We start from the raw sequence: 17,733 nt of genomic DNA on the forward strand, positions 1-17,733 counted from the left end.
CGAGACAGAAGCCATTGTGCCATCCACCTGAAAGGTTGCCGCCGTCACCTGGGAGATCGAGTCCTGTATCCGCCAGGCTCAGCAGAACCAGCCTGACCTGGCTAAGGGTCCTAGTAATGCTCTGTTTGTTCCAGATTGTGTTCGCTCTGTTCTTCAGTGGGGCCATTCTACCCACCTCACCTGTCACCCTCGCCTTCCTGCGTCAGTGCTGCGTCAGTGCTTTTGGTGGCCCACCATGGAGAGAGATGTCCTAGAGTTTGTCTCAGCCTGTTCGGTTTGTGCCCGGAACAAAACCTCCACTAAACTCACTTCCGGTCTGCTCCGCCCTCTTCCCATACCCAGTCACCCCTGGTCATGCATAGCTCTGGACTTCATCACTGGCCTTCCCCCATCTAACGGTAACTCCGTCATCCTCACCATTATTGACAGGTTTTCCAAAATGGCTCACTTCATTCCCCTCTCCAAGCTCCCATCCTCCAGGGAGACTGCGGACCTGTTAGTATCCCATGTGTTTCGTCTGCATGGCATTCCCACTGACATTGTTTCCGACAGGGGACCCCAGTTTACCTCCCAGGTATGGAGATGCTTCTGTTCAGCTCTTGGAATCAATGTCAGTCTTCTGGATATCACCCCGAGACCAACAGCCAGACCGAACGGGCCAACCAAGAGATGGAGACTGCCTTATGCTGCGTGACTTCTGCTAACCCTTCCTCCTGGAGCGCTCAGCTACCCTGGGTTGAATACGCCCACAAACCCCTCACCAACGCCTCATCAGGTATGTCACCCTTCGAGTGTGCTCTGGGTTACCAACCCCCCTTGTTCCCTGCTCAAGAGGTTGAGGTTGCGGTTCCCTCTGTCCAGGACCATCTGCGCCATTGTCACCATACCTGGAGAAAGGCACAGGCTGCCCTTCTTGCCTCCGACAGGACCCAGTGCCAAGCCAACCGTGGCCGAGCCTCCGCTCCAGTCTAACCCCCAGGTCAAAAGGTATAGCTCTCATCGAAGGACCTGCCATTGAAGGTGGCATCGAAGATACTTTCCCCCCCGATTCATTGGTCCCTTTGAAATTTACCGTATCATTAACCCCTCTGTGGTGCGCCTGAAACTCCCAGCCTCTCTCAGGATCCATCCTACCTTCCATGTATCCCTGATTAAACCTGTGTGCTCCAGTCCCCTGTCTCCTCCTGCACAGCTCCTCCACCCCCTCGGCTCATCGATGACCATCCTGTCTATACCGTCCGGCGGCTTCTGGACGTGCACCGTCGGGGTCGTGGCTGGCAGTACCTGGTGGACTGAGAGGGATACGGGCCTGAGGGACGCTGCTGGGTGCCCTGCCGTCACATTCTGGACCCCTCCCTCTTACGGGATTTCAATACCTCGCACCCAGATAAGCCTGCTCGGGCGCCAGTAAGGGGGGGGGGGGGGGGGGGGTACTGTCACATCTGCTCCTGCAACGCCCTCTACTGCTCACTCTCTTCCTCTCTCTCTCTGTGTGATTTTGTGGGCGGAGACAGGTGTGCTGGAGTCAGAGCAGATCCCCACCAGCTGCAACCTGTTCCATAATCAAGACCTCTACAAATACTCAGCTCTGCTACTTCCACACTGCCAGATCATAATCTCTGCTCAGTCAGTCTACGTTCCTAGCCGGTTGTTACTATTCAGATCCTGTTGTGCCTGTTTTCCTTTCCTGACACTGTTTTCCTCTCCGCTACAGTTCTGCCCGCTCTGACTCTGGTCCCCGTCTCCAGTCCCACGTCTCGTCATCCTGCTGACCTGGATTCCCCACTGCTACTCCCTTGGATTCCCCTCCGGAACTGCTTACCCTGTGCCAACCCCTCTCGCTTCAGCCTCCGCACCTGGTTTCCAGCAACCTGCTCAAGCTTCCCCTGACCTGCACTCCATCTCCCCCTGTGTCTCAATAAATACCTTGGTTATTTCATCCCAGTCTCCTCGTCTGAGTCTGCAATTGGGTTCCCTTTTCCACTCCACGTAACAGTTGAAGTATACACTAGAAGGATGGTAGACTGCCTTTGCGTGCTTTACACATCTGGGAGCAAAAGGGTAAAGTGCATCCCACCCCACACCAGATCTGACTATTCCCACCCCACACCAGATCTGACTTCTGTTTTCAATACAGTACAAACCTAGCATGGAGAGACAATAGATCGCTCATTACTCCCATACTGCTAACAGAATATCCATGGATTTGAATGCTTAGAGTTGCTAGAGGGTCTTGTCTGCCTCCCAAACACCACCCTATTCCCTTTAGTGCACACTAGCTTTGACCAGACCCCTTATGGACTCTGGTTAAATGTAGTGCACGATCTAGGCAATAGGATGCCATTTGGGATGCACGATTGTCTGAGCGAGGGAGGGAGTTTACCCAGTTGTGTGTGTTGTCCCTCTTCTCCAGTAGCTTCTTCTGCAGCAGCTCTCCAGTGCCACCTGGTTCCCCAAACTTCTCCACGATGGATTTCGTCTTCCGGTACTGTTCCTCCTTCACCAGGTGTTTAATACTGGTCAGGTACATGTCCAGGGTCTGCTTCAGGGGTGGAACAGGCACCTTGGGCAGGTCCTAGTGTTGTGGAGATCAATCAATCACTCTCTCTCCTCTCTCTCCTCTCTCTTCTCTCTCATCTATCAAGCAATTAATCAACCTATCCAATTTATTCATAAAGCCATTTTTTTTTCACCATCAGTAAGTGTCAAAAATGCTTGTTACTGTACATTAACCAAGCCTATACCCCAAAGGGCAGGCAGTTATTGTAATGGTTGGGATAAACATTGACTCATTGAGGCTGCACCCAAAAGGACAAAATGTGTTCATCAGTGTAAGGAAGCTGTTGTCCTGTCTGTAAGCATTTATTCCTTAGCATTACAGCTCTTATTTGCTTCCTGACGTTTATCTTTAAAGCTTGCATTCTTAGAACCTGAGTAAATTATTCATTCAAACCGCTTGAAGCCATGTCGAGAATGAATTTTACAGCGTCCTGTGGGAAACGAAAATTATGCCTTTGATCGAAACAGCTAAGGTTATTTTATATTGAATAAAATGCAAATGAAATGTTTACGGAGTTAGTGTGACTAATTATTTGTTAGTTTGGTCCGATATGTTGGAATCCGTCTGTCATTGTGGTCAATGTAACTTGTGAGAGTGGGTTACCTACATCAAATGTGAAACAGGTATGATTGAACGCATAGGTTGGTAATATTATAACTCTGAATTTGCTCCAAGAAAATGGCCACTCTCAGGGAGATACATTAGAATCGTATCGTTCTGAATTCAATTGAATTTAGGTTTACTTAATTGATCCCCAGTGGGCAACTGAAGTTTTACTCCACGGGCACATGCTTCGTTCATATTCATCATAACCTAAACCAATGTTTCTGTGTACTTTCTGGTAGCATAGGCTAAACTGCTCCGGCAACGGAAAAGTTAATTGTTGAGTACCTTTCGGACTTCCCGGATTACTTCACCACGTGATTTCTCGCAATTCGCAGAATGTGTATCTCTGTTGCTACAATTATGCACGGGGACTGCATTTTCTTTGGTGATTTTAGTTGGTATCTTCCTACAAAATAGCCTGGATAAATGTCCCTTTTCATGTAATAGGTTTAGAATATGAAGGAATAAGTTGAATGCATTGTAGGCCTATCACGGCTTCCAACTCTTTGTTTTTGGTAGGTAGTGTGAAATAGTCTAATTTTATTCTGCATCACTTTTTTGATAGTTTCCGTTTGGGATAATACAAGTGTAGTACTTCCAGCCTGTCAATTCTCTCGTTTTTTGCCCCTAGCGGTCAGCACAAGGACACAGTAGAAATATTCGCGTTTTAAACCCATACTATTTTCAGGACCACGGACAGCGCCTGTATCTGTTAGACTAACAGTGGTTTATTTACACGGCTGTCGCTTCATACTTTTCCCAATGATAAAGTCAGTGCATTAGTTCTGTAATCTACTTATGAAAATCCCTTCTCACTAAATGTATTTTTTTTTAAACAAAGAAGAGCAAACCAAATTTGTAACAATAAATACATAATTTTGTAGGCTATACAATTACTATACAAAACGAATTCCCTAGAAGAGCCTTTCAGCACTGGTATGTTGCCAGTCGCAAACAACAATGTTACAAAACAGCAACAGTATGATAATAATGAACTAAAGCAAGCAACGTGATTCTACATGCTGGATTCTGAATCAATAAATGAATATCGATTAAGCTATTGCTTTTGCAACTACCTGAATAACATATATTTCTCTGACCGTATAAGCAGATAAAGCCTACATTTTAATATACCGGCAGAGATATAGGATATTAAGAAATAACTCATGGTAAAATACCAAGGACAATCCTTCATTACACTCAGTATGAAACAAAATCGAATGTAACAAAAGCGTTTCTTACATAGCTTTCCCTGCGGCCTTTCGCCGGCTCTCTCTCCAGGATAGGCATGCTGTGGTCCAGTCTGGATCAGTCAGGTGAAAGTAATTTGAAAACCCGTAAGAGTTTGTTGAAGTTCAACCTTTTTGTACGAAGCCAGTACATCCAAATCATTCAAAAGAAAGAAAAGGTTGGGATTACGGTGAAATTGATTAGGCAATATGAGGATTGTGTAACTGTGAAGTTGTAATTATCAGTGAGATTTAAAAACTAAAATCCTTAGTGCCAATATGAATCTCTGTTAAATATAATACATTATTGTATAAACACAGGCTACATAACCACCAACACAATCTTTCCACAAGTATTAATCGACGAGCTGTCTCCTTCCAAGTCATCCAAACACAGCACTTCATGTATCAGTTAACTTGCTGAACTAGCCATATTTGTGAATAATGAGGATAAGGAAAACGATTTCCGCTTTACCTGAGCAATGGATGCTTTCCTTCTCTCCTCAAGAGGTCAAAAATGTTTGCAACGAGATGACAGTGTTCCGGGTTCCGTGTTTATGGAACTCCTTTGACGCGAAGGAATGTTCGTTCACCACTCTGTCTCAGTCTCCAAGATATCCACGCCTACATCACACCCATTGCAAGGCTTTGACTTTTAGAGAGCACTTGCTTAGTAAAGATGCTCTAGGTGGGGTTGTGTCTCTACCCACTGGGCACAGACGTCAATTCAACGTCTATTCCACGTTGGTTCAACGTGATTTCATTGAAAGTGGAAAGAAATGACGTGGAAACAACGTTTATTCAACCAGTGTGTGCCCAGTGGGTACTTACACCCGCAGGCAGTAAACTCCTCCCATCGGAATCTATTTGTGGAACATATTATTTGACAGCTTGCCTTACATCCCACCCTGACCATTTCTGACAAAGTAGGAAAATGATCTTCAAATAGTAGCCGGGTTAACCCGTAGGACTTTATCGAGTGTGTCGGATCTAGGAAATAAGGTGGCTTTCCCAGTTTGAGAGCTGAAAATCAAAGAATAACTTGACTACCTATACTTGGTTGTTGAGTGAACAATATTGTTAGAACCGTTCTCCGTGCGGGCGTCTGCTGCGAGGAGTTTTCACAGAGCAACAATGTCAACTTTCAGAACAATGGACAGTGCTGAGCGCCAGCTTGTTGCACTATGTCTTTACGCACAACCAAGTAAACATTTACATTACGGATATATGAGCTACATCATCTGCAATAATAAGAATGTGATTCACATACTCTCGCTGCTCTCTCTTTCTCCCCTCTCTCTTTCTCCCCTCTCTCTTTCTCCCCTCTCTCTTTCTCCCCCCTCTCTTTCTCCCCTCTCTCTTTCTTCCCTCTCTCTTTCTTCCCTCTCTCTTTCTTCCCTCTCTCTTTCTCCCCCCTCTCTTTCTCCCCTCTCTCTTTCTTCCCCCTCTCTCTTTCTTCCCCCTCTCTTTCTTCCCTCTCACTGACTCACACACCCACAACACACGCACACTCTCGCTCTCTGGCTCTCGTGCGTAATTGCACTTTAAAAAAATGATGTAATCAATAAAAATCCACAGTGAAACGATTAGTTGGTTGAAATATCATATTCAATACCCGTACTTCAAAACTATTCGTTACTGAATGAGTTAAATAACAATCCACCCCTGTAACTGTCATTTTCTCACACATCTCTGACTTGAAAGCGTTTACTCGAAAGTCCAAATTACTCACAGATAATAGTGCCAATAATGTTTGTAGCAGAGATTATTAACTAATGTCTGTAACTAAATTGTTAATACAATTACTTCAGGATCCGTCGGGATAAAAGTATTGTGTATTATCTTCAACGTACCCAATTAGGTAAAAAAAAACCTGTTTGAATCAACGTTGTTTCCACGTCATTTCAACAAAGAACATTCAACGTGATGACGTTGAATCAACTTTGGAAAACTGACTGGATTTGAAAAAGCTCTTGAATGTAAAGGAATTTCGTGTTTTTTTTTTACTCAACTTTTAACCTTCAATCCAAAGACAGGGTGAACTTTGATGTTGATTTCACGTTGAATTCACAGTAGTTGACAAGGCAACCAAATGTAAATCAAAACTAGACGTTGAACTGACTTCTGTGCCCAGTGGTTCTTTCCTCTTCTATTCAACACGGGGATTACAAGTTTACATAAGGATTCATATCAACTTGTTTATTTGGTAATATTATGGCTTTCGTTTGATTAAAATATAGTTTAATCATCTCACTATAAATAATTATGACACACACAAAACACGTTTATATTTAAATACAATTTATTATAACTATAGTCGATAAATTAACATATGTCTATCTACTCAGGATATAGGAAGTTGTTATTGAGCTATTACGGATACTTATGCTTTGACAATACACGCATACATCACGCATACGCTCAAATATGCATAGGCACACATACGATTTAATCATTTACTATGTAAATATTCACATATGTACAAAACGCATTCCAATATAATACACTACATTTTCAGGAAAACAAAACATAACTTAAATGTAAAAAAAATACAGATGTCACAATTACGTTTCGAAATTAGATATGGAAAAGAAAAACCCCAATTACAAAAATGTAAATGAAATGATTTTCAATATGTCAACGAAATTCTAAATGCAATCATAGGTTGACAAAACAAAACAAAAAAAATAGTTATTTTTGTGATGCGTTGATAGTTTGGTCGTGTATTTATCATATCAATATAACATTTTACATACATTTATCTATTTACCTTTTTACAATACTCAGCAGTAGTTATGCGCACACAGTGAATTGTATTAGACCTTTCCGAATAGTACTCAAATCAGACGCCCAGAGACACATTACATACATAGAAGACGTGTTGACAGACCATGACATTACAGTCAAAATAAAAGCACCTTTAGAAACGGGTCACACCATCATGACTGGGTGATTTGGTATGTGTATAATGTACACCAGTAGCCCTACATTACACAGTGAAGTGACTGTCTAAGCACATTCTTTTTGGCAGCTACTTAAAACCGAACGGAATGCGTCCAAATTCTCGAACTCTCCGTAATGGATTCGGGGACGTTCTAAGTATTGCTACAGTGTTCTAGATGTAGTGTGAATATTCTAACTGTACTGTGGACCAGAGGATTCATCTACAGAGGCGTGTGTTTGTGCTCTAAACGGGTCGAACCCTCCATTCTCATCCACCACAACAGGCAAGCAGTCCCCTGCTGAACTATAACCTTTCTTCTTGCCTCTCCTCTCTTCCATTTGCATGGTATCAAACAGACCCTCGGGCTCATCATCGTTCACCAACAGGTTCTCTCTCTCAGAGTAGGATGGTTTCATTTGGCACACGTTGCGGAGCAGCAGAAGGGCCGGTGCGTACAGGACATTGACGAGGCCCATGCCCAGATTGAGTTGGACAAACCCATAGTTGTGCACTATATTTCCCGCCACAATAGGACCCATGGCATACGCGACAGAATAGGAGATATCAGCTAAAGCGTAGACGCTGCCGTACACGGACACGTGACGCACGTCGACCAGAAAGGCAAGAGTTGGCAACAGGGCGGTGTCAACGAGAGCGATGCCGAAACATATGCCGCACAACGGGGCGATTAACTGGCCGAATGTTTTGCATGCTGGAATAGTGCACGAGCTGGCACCGATAATGACCATACCCAAGGCCCCATAGAACCACTGCAGGTTGGGGTACTTAGCAGCCAGTTTCACGGTCATGTAGACACCCAGAACATGTGGGAAGAAAGCAGGCAGCCAACATAATCCCATTTCCCATTTAGATGAATGCATGGTGCTCTCCATCCAGTTGGCTATGGTAGGCTCCAGAAAGGCCAGAGGAATGTTACACACTGTCAGAGCACCTGCCACAACAGCTATGTAAGGGTCAATCATGAGTTTGTAGATGGGGGTGCCCACGGGCATATTGTCTCTAGTCCTGTTCGAGAACGGCTTGATCACTGTCAAGAGCAGAATCCCGTCTATAAGGCAAACCACGGCGAGAACGATAAACGGTACTCTTTTACCTGCAAACTCGTACAGGATACCCCCGAAGGGAGGCGCTACCAGGCTCCCAAAAGAGATGAACGCCAGGGCGATACCAAGAGCTTTACTTCTCTCCGATTCTTCGGTGTATTTATCTGCTATCATGGCAATTCCTGAGGTATCCGCGAATGCTGAGCCCAGACCTTGTAAACTACGGGCGAAAAACAGCGTCGCGTAGTTCTCAGCAAAAGCAAATATGCACGTAGAGAAGAACATGACTGTTAGTCCGATTAGGAGGGGGATGTCGTATCCAACACGATCTATGAAAGTTCCTGACAACGGGTTCACCAAAAGCTGCAGGATAGCCTTCGATGCAAAAAGTACTCCTATTTGTACGTCTAAATTGTCCCTGTTGTTTTTAGCTTGGGCTGAGCTCATTGTGCTGTTGATTGAATAATTCTGGTGTAGAACTAGGTGGACGTGTTCTGCTTGTTCAAGCTCTAAATCAGCAAGGTAATCGGGAATAATTGGGACTATAACCATATAGAGCATATTGTCTAGAAGAAGAGCCACGCAGACAATGACTAAAATAATCCGTCTTTGGTGATCGGGGGCTTTCATTTTGTTGCCAAACTGTTTGGTTTTTTCTCCCATCTCGGACAGTTTTACAGCGGCTGATTTAGCCAGCCCGGAGGACTCCCCTGTATCCATGATGATCTGCTATTGTTGTTGTTGTTGTTGTCAATACAAAACGGCAGTGTTGTTTTCTTCTCCTCTCCTCTCGGCTCTGCTCTCTTATATAGATATCTCAGCACCACAGATAATACTATCCGTGAAACATTTACGTAGCTGTTTCTTGGTTCACTTACGCGGTGCGAAAGACAAAGGGTCAACAGACTTGGAACTTTCCTCCGTGTGATTTTCTGACAGCGCGCAAGGCTGCGGTCTTCATCGGTGGTTGGTCTCGTTTCATCCCCCGTCGCGCTCACATTCGGCGCTGATTCATGGTCCGGAGTAGTGAAATGGTGAAATCTTTGTTTTGCTCTTTCTCTACACGGTGTAAAGACTTCAACCTCTAATACTCCATGTCAGGTTTCTATGGAAACGTTTTTAGAAGTTGTTTATGGAACTTTGGGACCCTATATGTCCGATTCCAGTGCTCATCATCTACTGGATCACCTGTAACACGTTTGTGTTCCGTTCTGAGATCACGAATGGCTTCGTTGCCATTTGGTACTTACGCATTGACTCCCAGGTCTGTCGATATATTTCTTCTTCTTCTTCTTCTTTTCTTCTTCTCCCCTCTCTCTCTCTCTCTCTCTCTCTCTCACTCTCCTCTCTCTCTCTCTCTCTCTCTCTCTCTCGCAATTTCACCAAGGGCTGTGACGCATCACCAACTTGCCCCCAAGTGGATCCTTTGCCAGTTGCGTCTTTTATGCTAATTCAGAAAAATTGCATTAGTGAGCGTCATCACGACTCCTCCATACACGAGCGCAGGAAAACCCTCGCAGCAGTGTATACTACTTAACCCTTGACTTTCCTGAAGTGCATAAACGGATATTCTGTAACATTCCAGATGTATATAGGTCTACATTGTAAGCCTAATTATGGACGATTGAATGTGTCACTGTTTCTTTACAATTCCTTAACCACCATAGATTAATAAACTGGTAATATAGAGTATCTGGAAAATAACTCATATATGTCTAATTAGGCTTATGAATGTCGTTATTTCAAAATCGAGAAGGCTATCCTTAGTTTGTGGATTTGGCTTTGTTGAAAAAATATGCATTTATCCAGTCTCAGCAATCTTTCCAAGAAAGATTAAAGCCTAAAACATCCAAATTAAATATTGATACTTGCAGCCATTTTTTATGTAAAATATTTACTACCTGACGGGGTATATACTTTATGTCCCATACAGGCAATCATAGCCTATTGCCTGCTTATATTATCATAATATAATAATATATAATATTGCCATATTAAACATGAATGTAATAATATAATATAGAGGGGGACCTGAAAATAGCTGTGCAGCGATGCTCCCCATCCAACCTGACAGAGCTTGAGAGGATCTGCAGAGAAGAATGGGAGAAGCTCCCCAAATACAGGTGTGAAAACTTATGTAAATAAGGTATTTGTGTTTTTTTATTTTTAATAAATGTGCAAAAATATATTTAAAAAACTGTTTTCACTTTGTCATTATGGGTTATTGTGTGTAGATTCATGAGGAAAAAAACAGATTTATTATCCAATTTAAAATAAGGCTGTAATGTAACAAAATGTGGAAAATGGGAAGGGGTCTGAATACTTTCCGAATGCAGTGTGAATAATATGCAGCTTCACCAATTCTTTCTTGTGTTTGGATAGTTTGTTAAGTAGTTGCAGATGTAGGATTTCTAGTTACACAACCTGGTTTCAGAGCATTTCGTATTATTCTGTATGTAAATCCGGAACACTTCCATTTAACATGATTATGTTTGCTATGGTTACATAAGACAGATGATTACTTAAGGCAAAAACAATAGGAGTGTGGTTGTTCAGGGTGGATGGGTAGGCGTAGAATAAGAATATCTGGCAACCCAAAGGTTGGGAGTTAAAATCTCATCATGGACAACTTTAGCTAATTAGCAACTTTTCTACTACTTTTTAGCTACTTTGCAACTAAACTACTTAGCATGTTAGCTAACCCTTCCCATAACCCTAACCTTAACCCTTGTAGCTAACCCTTCCCATAACCCTAACCTTAACCCTTGTAGCTAACCCTTCCCATAACCCTAACCTTAACCCTAACCTTAATCCTTTAACCTAACTCCTAAATTTAACCCTAACCTTAATCATTTAACCTAACTCCTAAATTTAACCCTAACCTTAACCCCAAGCCCCTAGCCATTATACATTTTGCAAATTCGTAACATATTGTATGTTTTGCCAAATTTGTAACATGTACTACGAAATGGGTGCTGGACATCCACAAATTAATACATACCATAAGAAACATAACATATCGTACAAATGAAGTGTCACGGATTTACGTACACAATAATATGTCATGCTCTGAGACCAGGTTGAGTTACAGAGAAATGGCTTTGTATAGTGTAATTTCATAAAAACTCATCGTTACCCTCCATGCCACTTATCTTGTGCTTCCTCTGGGATGATAGTGGCTTTGGCGCCCGGATGAGCGGCGTCCCAAACGTTTCAGCACCACGGCGGAGTGAACAGCTCCCTTCCGGTGCGCAGCCAGACGGGCTACGCATTTGTCCCTGTAAAATGATCAATCAAATCAGTTGCATATTTCTCTACACAGCGTCAAATTCTCTCCAGATTAATATCAAGTATAATTTAAAACGCACCCGAATTAAATGACTTAACCTACACTAACTGACAGTTATTTCAAACGTTTCCGGAAGTGTTAGAATTCTCAGGTTAAACCATTTATGATCCCACGCCAAGTCAGGAAATCCCCGGGTGTTACGTCATTCACGCCCATAAAGCGAGCAAGTATTTTTCTCTGCCATAAGAGCGTTGAGATTGTATTGTAACTAAGTAGGCTGTTCCTGAAGAGAGCAGGCTTCAGGAGTAGGTGCTTAGTTACTAGACCATATACAAGACAATGGTGCAACCTAGTGGTCACTAAAAAGACTACAGTTGAGTTGTATTATGTCTCATGTACAGGATGTCGGCCTTGATGTGATTGTAGCACACTCTTTGGCACTCGTACCCGATGTGTCATGGTGCAGCCACTGGTATTGGACTAGGGTTTCAGCGCCAGAACGGAGTAGACAGCACCCGGCAATATTTCAAACAGGCGGCGGGTTAGACGCTCCGCAATTAACCCTTTTGATCAAACATGTTTTAGAGGTCTTTATAAATGCATTTGTTATTGACAGTCGTCTTTTTTTCAGTAACTTTCCCAAACTTTCTAGAAATCCTGGATGGAGAATTCGGTATTTTATGGTATTTCCGTCCTGATTGCAGGAATCTAACAACCAGGATTTCTGGAAAACAAGGGGAATTTTGTTGTTGTTGAAAATCCCCGGAATCATACAGCCCTATTATAGCAGTCTCAACTATTCCTAGTTTGCATGTGGCGTTGTCCTATCGCATGTGTCCACTAGATGGCGCGACACACGTGGTGATAGTACCCAGGCCTGATTGATAGGATGCAAAATCAAGGATATTACCATGCTATCAGTAATCGTGTTAACATGACTATGATTAATCCATTCAAAACCACTCACTGTTGTTAACATAAATATTTGGGCCATGAATCATAAAAACAAAAATAATTTTTCCGTCAAATTTGCAGTTTTTCCAAAAATCCTGGTTGGAGGATTCCAGATTTCTAGAAAACCTGGGAATTTTAGGGAAAGTGAACATGTGAACATGTGAAAACTGTCCTCCTTATTCATTTAGCAAGTGCACGGCCAACGTCCCCTAGCCAGCCACTCCCGTTAATGAAAAAATTATGTTTTTCTAGGGTGCCACTAATACCCTTATTTGTGAAAAGGCTGCTACTGTAGGCTATACTATCGTCTCCTGGAGGGAGAGCATTCTGTGAGGACACACTGAGTCAATCAGGGTATTCCCCAGTGTTACACGAGGACACACTGAGTCAGTCAGGGTAATCCCCAGTGAGGACACACTGAGTCAGTCAGGGTAATCCCCTGTGAGGACACACTGAGTCAGTCAGGGTAATCCCCAGTGAGGACACACTGAGTCAGTCAGGGTAATCCCCTGTGAGGACACACTGAGTCAGTCAGGGTAATCCCCTGTGAGGACACACTGAGTCAGTCAGGGTAATCCCCAGTGAGGACACACTGAGTCAGTCAGGGTAATCCCCAGTGAGGACACACTGAGTCAGTCAGGGTAATCCCCAGTGAGGACACACTGAGTCAGTCAGGGTAATCCCCTGTGAGGACACACTGAGTCAGTCAGGGTAATCCCCTGTGAGAACACACTGAGTCAGTCAGGGTAATCCCCTGTGAGGACACACTGAGTCAGTCAGGGTAATCCCCAGTGAGGACACACTGAGTCAGTCAGGGTAATCCCCTGTGAGAACACACTGAGTCAGTCAGGGTAATCCCCCGTGTTACACGAGGACACACTGAGTCAGTCAGGGTAATCCCCTGTGAGAACACACTGAGTCAGTCAGGGTAATCCCCAGTGTTACACGAGTACACACTGAGTCAGTCAGGGTAATCCCCTGTGAGGACACACTGAGTCAGTCAGGGTAATCCCCAGTGTTACACGAGGACACACTGAGTCAGTCAGGGTAATCCCCTGTGAGGACACACTGAGTCAGTCAGGGTAATCCCCAGTGAGGACACACTGAGTCAGTCAGGGTAATCCCCAGTGAGGACACACTGAGTCAGTCAGGGTAATCCCCAGTGAGGACACACTGAGTCAGTCAGGGTAATCCCCTGTGAGGACACACTGAGTCAGTCAGGGTAATCCCCTGTGAGAACACACTGAGTCAGTCAGGGTAATCCCCTGTGAGGACACACTGAGTCAGTCAGGGTAATCCCCTGTGAGAACACACTGAGTCAGTCAGGGTAATCCCCTGTGAGGACACACTGAGTCAGTCAGGGTAATCCCCCGTGTTACACGAGGACACACTGAGTCAGTCAGGGTAATCCCCTGTGAGGACACACTGAGTCAGTCAGGGTAATCCCCCGTGTTACACGAGGACACACTGAGTCAGTCAGGGTAATCCCCTGTGAGGACACACTGAGTCAGTCAGGGTAATCCCCAGTGTTACACGAGGACACACTGAGTCAGTCAGGGTAATCCCCAGTGTTACACGAGGACACACTGAGTCAGTCAGGGTAATCCCCAGTGTTACACGAGGACACACTGAGTCAGTCAGGGTATTCCCCAGTGTTACACGAGGACACACTGAGTCAGTCAGGGTAATCCCCAGTGTTACACGAGGACACACTGAGTCAGTCAGGGTAATCCCCTGTGAGAACACACTGAGTCAGTCAGGGTAATCCCCAGTGAGGACACACTGAGTCAGTCAGGGTAATCCCCAGTGAGGACACACTGAGTCAGTCAGGGTAATCCCCTGTGAGAACACACTGAGTCAGTCAGGGTAATCCCCTGTGAGAACACACTGAGTCAGTCAGGGTAATCCCCTGTGAGGACACACTGAGTCAGTCAGGGTAATCCCCTGTGAGGACACACTGAGTCAGTCAGGGTAATCCCCAGTGAGGACACACTGAGTCAGTCAGGGTAATCCCCAGTGAGGACACACTGAGTCAGTCAGGGTAATCCCCTGTGAGGACACACTGAGTCAGTCAGGGTAATCCCCAGTGAGGACACACTGAGTCAGTCAGGGTAATCCCCTGTGAGAACACACTGAGTCAGTCAGGGTAATCCCCCGTGTTACACGAGGACACACTGAGTCAGTCAGGGTAATCCCCAGTGTTACACGAGGACACACTGAGTCAGTCAGGGTAATCCCCAGTGAGGACACACTGAGTCAGTCAGGGTAATCCCCAGTGTTACACGAGTACACACTGAGTCAGTCAGGGTAATCCCCAGTGAGAACACACTGAGTCAGTCAGGGTAATCCCCTGTGAGAACACACTGAGTCAGTCAGGGTAATCCCCTGTGAGAACACACTGAGTCAGTCAGGGTAATCCCCAGTGAGGACACACTGAGTCAGTCAGGGTAATCCCCTGTGAGAACACACTGAGTCAGTCAGGGTAATCCCCCGTGTTACACGAGGACACACTGAGTCAGTCAGGGTAATCCCCTGTGAGAACACACTGAGTCAGTCAGGGTAATCCCCTGTGAGGACACACTGAGTCAGTCAGGGTAATCCCCTGTGAGGACACACTGAGTCAGTCAGGGTAATCCCCAGTGTTACACGAGGACACACTGAGTCAGTCAGGGTAATCCCCAGTGAGGACACACTGAGTCAGTCAGGGTAATCCCCTGTGAGGACACACTGAGTCAGTCAGGGTAATCCCCTGTGAGGACACACTGAGTCAGTCAGGGTAATCCCCAGTGTTACACGAGGACACACTGAGTCAGTCAGGGTAATCCCCAGTGAGGACACACTGAGTCAGTCAGGGTAATCCCCTGTGAGAACACACTGAGTCAGTCAGGGTAATCCCCAGTGAGGACACACTGAGTCAGTCAGGGTAATCCCCTGTGAGGACACACTGAGTCAGTCAGGGTAATCCCCTGTGAGGACACACTGAGTCAGTCAGGGTAATCCCCAGTGTTACACGAGGACACACTGAGTCAGTCAGGGTAATCCCCAGTGTTACACGAGGACACACTGAGTCAGTCAGGGTATTCCCCAGTGTTACACGAGGACACACTGAGTCAGTCAGGGTAATCCCCAGTGTTACACGAGGACACACTGAGTCAGTCAGGGTATTCCCCAGTGTTACACGAGGACACACTGAGTCAGTCAGGGTAATCCCCTGTGAGAACACACTGAGTCAGTCAGGGTAATCCCCAGTGAGGACACACTGAGTCAGTCAGGGTAATCCCCTGTGAGAACACACTGAGTCAGTCAGGGTAATCCCCAGTGAGGACACACTGAGTCAGTCAGGGTAATCCCCTGTGAGGACACACTGAGTCAGTCAGGGTAATCCCCTGTGAGGACACACTGAGTCAGTCAGGGTAATCCCCTGTGAGAACACACTGAGTCAGTCAGGGTAATCCCCAGTGAGGACACACTGAGTCAGTCAGGGTAATCCCCTGTGAGAACACACTGAGTCAGTCAGGGTAATCCCCAGTGAGGACACACTGAGTCAGTCAGGGTAATCCCCTGTGAGGACACACTGAGTCAGTCAGGGTAATCCCCTGTGAGGACACACTGAGTCAGTCAGGGTAATCCCCAGTGTTACACGAGGACACACTGAGTCAGTCAGGGTAATCCCCAGTGTTACACGAGGACACACTGAGTCAGTCAGGGTATTCCCCAGTGTTACACGAGGACACACTGAGTCAGTCAGGGTAATCCCCAGTGTTACACGAGGACACACTGAGTCAGTCAGGGTAATCCCCTGTGAGAACACACTGAGTCAGTCAGGGTAATCCCCAGTGAGGACACACTGAGTCAGTCAGGGTAATCCCCAGTGAGGACACACTGAGTCAGTCAGGGTAATCCCCAGTGAGGACACACTGAGTCAGTCAGGGTAATCCCCTGTGTTACACGTGTTCTCAGGGCTGAGATGTGATGACTGAGTGACAGTGGCCTGGCTGGTGTAGGATTAAGATTAGGATCACTTTATTCCTCAATTGTACACAAGGTCCAACTGAACTTTGACTTCAGCTTCATCCCAATCCCTCCGAAAGACACACATACATATCAAATCCAATTTTATTTGTCACAATGCGCCGAATACAACAGGTGTGGAATTTACCGGGAAATGCTTACTTACAAGCCCTTAACCAACAATGCATTTTTAAGAAAATAGAGTTATTTACAAAATAAACGAAATAAAAAAAATATTATAATATAAAAATATTGATAAAATGACAACAACGAGGCTATATACAGGGGGTACCAGTACCGAGTCAATATGCAGGGGTACAGGTTAGTCGAGGTAATTTGTACATGTAGGTAGGGGTGAAGTGACTATGCATAGATAATAAACAGTGAGTAACAGCAGTGTAAAAACAAATGTGGGGAGAGGGGCGGTGTCAATGCAAATTGTCCAGGTGGCCATTTGATTAATTGTTCAGCAGTCTATTGGCTTTGGGGTAGAAGCTGTTAAGGAGCTTTTTGGACCTAGACGTGGCACTCTGGTACCGCTTGCCGTGCAGAGAGAACAGTCTACGACTTGGGTGACTGGAGTCTTTGACCATTTTTTGGGCCCTTCTCTGACACGCCTAGTATATAGGTCCTGGATGGCAGGAAGCTCGGCCCCAGTGATGTACTGGGCCGTACGCACTACCCTCTGTAGCGCCTTACGGTCGGATGCCAAGCAGTTGCCATACCAGGCGGTGATGCAACCGGTCAGGATCCTCTCGATGGTGCAGCTGTAGAACTTTTTGAGGATCTGGGGACCCATTCCAAATCTTTTCAGTCTCTTAACGGGGAAAAAGCTGGAGAGATTGGAGCAGGGAACTGCCACACTGGGCGCCGTGGAGCAGTTGTTGTGGGGGGTGAAGTGCCTTGCTCAAGGACACAACGGCAGGCAATGACATCTACGATTTGATACCAGCAACTCTACAGTTGCCGGCTCACTTCCCGCTAGATGTCTCCCGTCAGACTCAGGTTGGTAGCTCTTCTCTCTAACCGCTAGGCTACCTGCTGCCCCGTAGCAATAATGCCACAGCCTTTGGCAC

The 17,733-nt window shown here is 45.3% G+C and overlaps 2 protein-coding genes across 2 annotated transcripts in view; both read right to left on the reverse strand.

Annotated features, from left to right (window-relative positions):
• The window catches only part of LOC106589926 (choline O-acetyltransferase), a 28,968-nt gene extending 23,816 nt beyond the window's left edge, over nucleotides 1–5,152 (reverse strand). Inside the window, exons 1-3 of the mRNA XM_014180375.3 lie at nucleotides 4,871–5,152; nucleotides 4,409–4,526; nucleotides 2,384–2,575 (exon numbers count right to left, since the gene is read on the reverse strand). Coding sequence (XP_014035850.1) covers nucleotides 2,384–2,575; nucleotides 4,409–4,456 — 240 coding nt within the window. The 5' untranslated portion in view covers nucleotides 4,457–4,526; nucleotides 4,871–5,152. The remainder of the gene's footprint in view (nucleotides 1–2,383; nucleotides 2,576–4,408; nucleotides 4,527–4,870) is intronic.
• A 1,533-nt stretch (nucleotides 5,153–6,685) lies between these two features.
• LOC106589927 (putative vesicular acetylcholine transporter-A) lies at nucleotides 6,686–9,718 on the reverse strand. Its single transcript, XM_014180378.3, has one exon. It carries the CDS (start codon nucleotides 9,121–9,123, stop codon nucleotides 7,531–7,533), a length of 1,593 nt encoding a protein of 530 aa, XP_014035853.1. The 5' UTR covers nucleotides 9,124–9,718; the 3' UTR covers nucleotides 6,686–7,530.
• Nucleotides 9,719–17,733: the final 8,015 nt, after the last annotated feature.

Source organism: Salmo salar, chromosome 28 (genome assembly GCF_965601325.2).
Source record: "Salmo salar chromosome 28, fSalSal1, whole genome shotgun sequence".
NCBI classification, from domain to species: Eukaryota; Metazoa; Chordata; class Actinopteri; order Salmoniformes; family Salmonidae; genus Salmo; species Salmo salar.